Raw genomic sequence first — 4,089 nt, forward strand, 5'->3', positions numbered from 1 at the left:
ATAAAGTACAACATGTACCTCTGAGATGTAGTACAGTATAAAGTACACTATGTACCTCTGAGATGTAGTTGAGAAGTAGAACGTATACATGAAACTACTACAGTAAAGTACCTCCAGGACAGCTCTCGACTAAATGTACTTCTTAACTTTTTTATAAATATATAAGAGTAGTAGTGGAGGTACCTGCAGGTGGCCGTGCTGTACTTGATCTCACATTTCCCGTGAACACAGAAGCCGGCGTAGCTGTCGGCGCAGGGGATCGGCATCCCGGCGTAGAAACCGTCTCCGTGGTCCAGACCGGTGGTTTCTGAAGGACAAACACACGACGTGAGAGGACGACCAGCTGCTGCTCAGTTAGACCGGTTATACCGGTTAGACCGGCTAGACCGCTTATACTGGTTAGACCGGCTAGACCGCTTACACTGGTTAGACTAGTTCGACTAGTTAGACAGGTTATGCTGGTACCATTAGAGCTATGTACAACATTAAACACATAGTAATACCATAGTTTATATAAATGAATTGATATTCAGTATAGAGATGTGTGTGTATGTGAAGAATAGATGAAAAACTGGTGTATGGACAATAGATGATATGAATAAAGGTATATCATTCATATACATAATAAGTATATACTATACATCAAATGTATTTAGTTACATGTAACTGTGTAATATGACAGAAACTGATGAATTTAAAGATTGTGTTCTAGTTTTCTTCAACGGAAGAATGGATTCGTTGGTCTTCGTCTCTCTTTTAGTCCAACCTGCACGATCTTTAGATTCCAGTGACGATGTTTGTCATCAGAGGATAATTCCGGCTGCTGTTGGCTCAGCGTCCGTTACTTCAGAGCACAACGAGGATAATCACCCACACGACACCTCCACTAGTGGAGTCCTGATCACACATTCTACAAACGCCTCATTTGAACTTCCTGAGAAACATTTTCCTGCTCAGCTCACCGAGAGGAGAACAGAGTTCAGCTGAAACCGATTAGAAAGGTGGGGGGGTGGGGGGTGTTCTTGTTCTTGTTTTGGGGCTCAAGAGGAGAAATTACAACGTAATCATGTTTCTCAAACGACATTTAAACGACTCACACACAGCGAGCTTGTTGAAGGATTTTTGTCAGAAACGTTCATAATTTTTATAATTTTCTGTGATGAATAACGAGCAGAATATGAGCTTCAAATCAGAATGAACTCTGACTCTGTGTCTTTCTACCCACAATTCCTTGTGCTTCAGGTTGCTCCGTCGATTTGTCGTGTCATACCAGACTCTGCATTCATAACGCAGAGACCAACAACAGACCAACAACAGACTCCTTTACAATAGAGGTCTACGGGAAAATGGGCTCATTCAGGTTTTGCTTCGGTTGGTTTTGTGTTACAAAAACATCTGTGATCAAGACTGAGGTAAAATAATATGAAAGGTCAAAAACTATTTGATAAGATATCAAATATTATTTCATAATTACTACTTATAGTTAAAAAAACAACTCAACGCTCCTCTCGAGGAATGGGACGATATGAAAATGTCAATATATTCACGATATTATCCTGATAAACTAAATATGCTTGAAACTCAACATGGCACTAAAACGTCGTGGACTTAATTTAACTTACCAAATATGTTGAGCACGGAAAAACAAAGAATCTTAAATAAGATTATTATATATCATAATGAAAAGTAGCAACGTTTTGAGTTCTTTCTCACGTGATGAATCCGGCTCTATTTCCTCGACCATGGCAGTGATACATACATACTACATATCATTGTTTCAGCAACTCCTGAGAATGTTTATGATTATCTCAATAATGTAAATCCACCACCGTCAACTTATTGTGGTTTTTCTTTCTGTGATTAAATCCTCCATCGTCCCAAGGCTGGCTCATAAAAATGAATTCCTTATTTTAACTGATGTTCTTTTATATGATATTGGTCACTTCTAATCGAAAACAAACCCTAAAGAAACCTCTAACTTTCACAAATAGTTTGACATTTTGGTAAATTCTTCGTCTCTTTCTTGCTGAGAGTCAGATGTTCAGTTTGATAGCACTCTCATGTTTGTACGCTCAATAGGAAGCTGTAGCTATGTTAGCTTAGCTTAGGTGGGGACTGCTAGCTAACCTCCGTGCACAGGTAACAAAATCAACCTTAATGTGTAGAAAAACTGTTTAAAGATGATACGTTGTGGTTTTATTCATTGTTTTCTACTCTTTTATTTGGGATAAACCTTGATGTCCTTTTATTTCTTATTCCTTATTATTAGTTGTATGTGATGAAGGTCATCACTGCAGAGGTCAGATGAACGGATGTGAACACTGCGGCTGTGAACGCAGCCTCTCGTCTCTCTGGTGTGGAGCTGCTGCATCCTCTCACTGCTTCACATGTGGACAATGCAGCGGTTTAATCCGATCCTTCTCCTGCTCGTCTCTGAGTGCACGTTAAAACCCAAAGCGGAGGAACTGACGGAGCAGTGGAGGAATCGCTCCCCTCCAGAGACACTTCAGTCGGTGAAATCGATGCAGAGGGCGAGCTGCACTTAATAAAAAGCCTCTGGATTCTGTTTCATCTCACTCTCTGATCTCCAAACGCAACATTTGCATCGTGCAGCTGGCTGGTTGACGCTCCTTCTGCTCCACTAATCCGTGTGTTTACTTGGGAGAAATTACAGCGTCACACGGCTTAAAGGACTGTGTACTCACATTATGCTCAGAATCAGCAGAGATTCAGAGCTGTGACGACGTCATTGTGTCTTAAGGAGATTTAAATTAAGGTTATTTCTCCTCAGCAGGTTCAGACGCAGGTTAACAAGCTGCTGAAAGGCCGAAGGAAGTCCGTCCATCAGCTGCAAGTGGGTTTACATAGACTATATAAGAAGTGGACGTCGTGGTCATGACGTCACCCATTGGTTTGTGGACTGATGTTTTGAAGCTTCGAGTATATGTATTTTTGACTATCTCCATCTTTGTTTTTGGCCGTCGCCATCTTCGGCTTTGACTGTCCCCACCTTGTTTTTTTGCTTTTCCCATCTTGGTTTTTGGCTACGGCAATCTTTGTTTTTGGCAGTTGCTGTATTTATCTTTGTTCGTCACCATCTTGATTTCTGGCCGTCTTCAGCTCGGTTTTCGACCATCACAACCTTGGTTTTTGGTCGTCGCCACATTGGTTTCTGGAAATGGTCTCAACACACAAATGACTGACAATGAACGTAACTTTGGAGACCGTTCAACTTCAAAAGTCAGGAAATAGAAGCAGAGAAGATACTTTTTTACGCAAATGATCTCGGCCCCCATTTACTTAAAGTCATGAAGACTTTTTCTCTGTTTCGAGGCCTGAGAGAGGAACTAAGTGTTCTTCAACATCTCAAGGTAACATGGGGTCAGTAATTGATATATAGATGACCATTTAGTATGGATTACAAATGTATGGGTTTCTGTCAGAAATGTTCATCTGTCTCAAAGTTAAGAAGTTCAACACTCTGATTTCATAGCTGTTTGTGAGCTTGTTTGTATCGTACATGTTGTGGTTGAACTTCAAACTGTTGCAACTTCCCTGCAGAACAAATCAACCAGGTTTTTATCTGCATCTTCCATCTGGAGCTCCTCTATTTGTCACCACCAAGGATGCGACAGATGGTGGTCGGTCAGTTGATCTGTCCAGCGGGAGTATAAAATGTGCAGGTTCTAGCCGATTAAACCCTGGAGGCTGAGTTAACACGAAGATTAATAAAATCAATGCAGGGTCTACTCAGGGCTCATGCACACAGTAGTGTGGCTCCGGTGTGCAGTTCGTGGATGTGGATCGACGTTTTATGAACACAGATTCTGTTCAGTCAAAACCCAACAGACAGTGTTAGCTCTGGACTTTAAGTTTCCTGTAGTTGTCGCGGGCAAAATATTATTTAAAAAAAAGGTTTTGCAGGTTGACCAGGACCACTGTGGTGCCGTCAGTTGTTTTTTCTTGCTGTCAATCAGCTATCATACTTTATTTGTAACCCGGCAGCAACCTCCGGTTCTTTAAAGTGAAGTCAATGCTTCACGTGTTAAAGCTGCATTCTCTCTAGTGACCACCAGGGGGCGACTCCTC

The 4,089-nt window shown here is 41.4% G+C and overlaps 1 protein-coding gene across 1 annotated transcript in view; it reads right to left on the bottom strand.

The window, feature by feature from the left end:
* The window catches only part of LOC116377269 (tomoregulin-1-like), an 8,723-nt gene extending 5,788 nt beyond the window's left edge, over nt 1-2,935 (bottom strand). Inside the window, exon 1 of the mRNA XM_031838867.1 lies at nt 184-2,935. Within this exon, the coding sequence (XP_031694727.1) occupies nt 184-266 (83 nt within the window). The 5' untranslated portion in view covers nt 267-2,935. The remainder of the gene's footprint in view (nt 1-183) is intronic.
* Nucleotides 2,936-4,089: the final 1,154 nt, after the last annotated feature.

This window comes from Anarrhichthys ocellatus, unplaced genomic scaffold (assembly GCF_004355925.1).
Source record: "Anarrhichthys ocellatus isolate YVR2014 unplaced genomic scaffold, GSC_Weel_1.0 scaffold1079, whole genome shotgun sequence".
Classification (NCBI taxonomy): Eukaryota; Metazoa; Chordata; class Actinopteri; order Perciformes; family Anarhichadidae; genus Anarrhichthys; species Anarrhichthys ocellatus.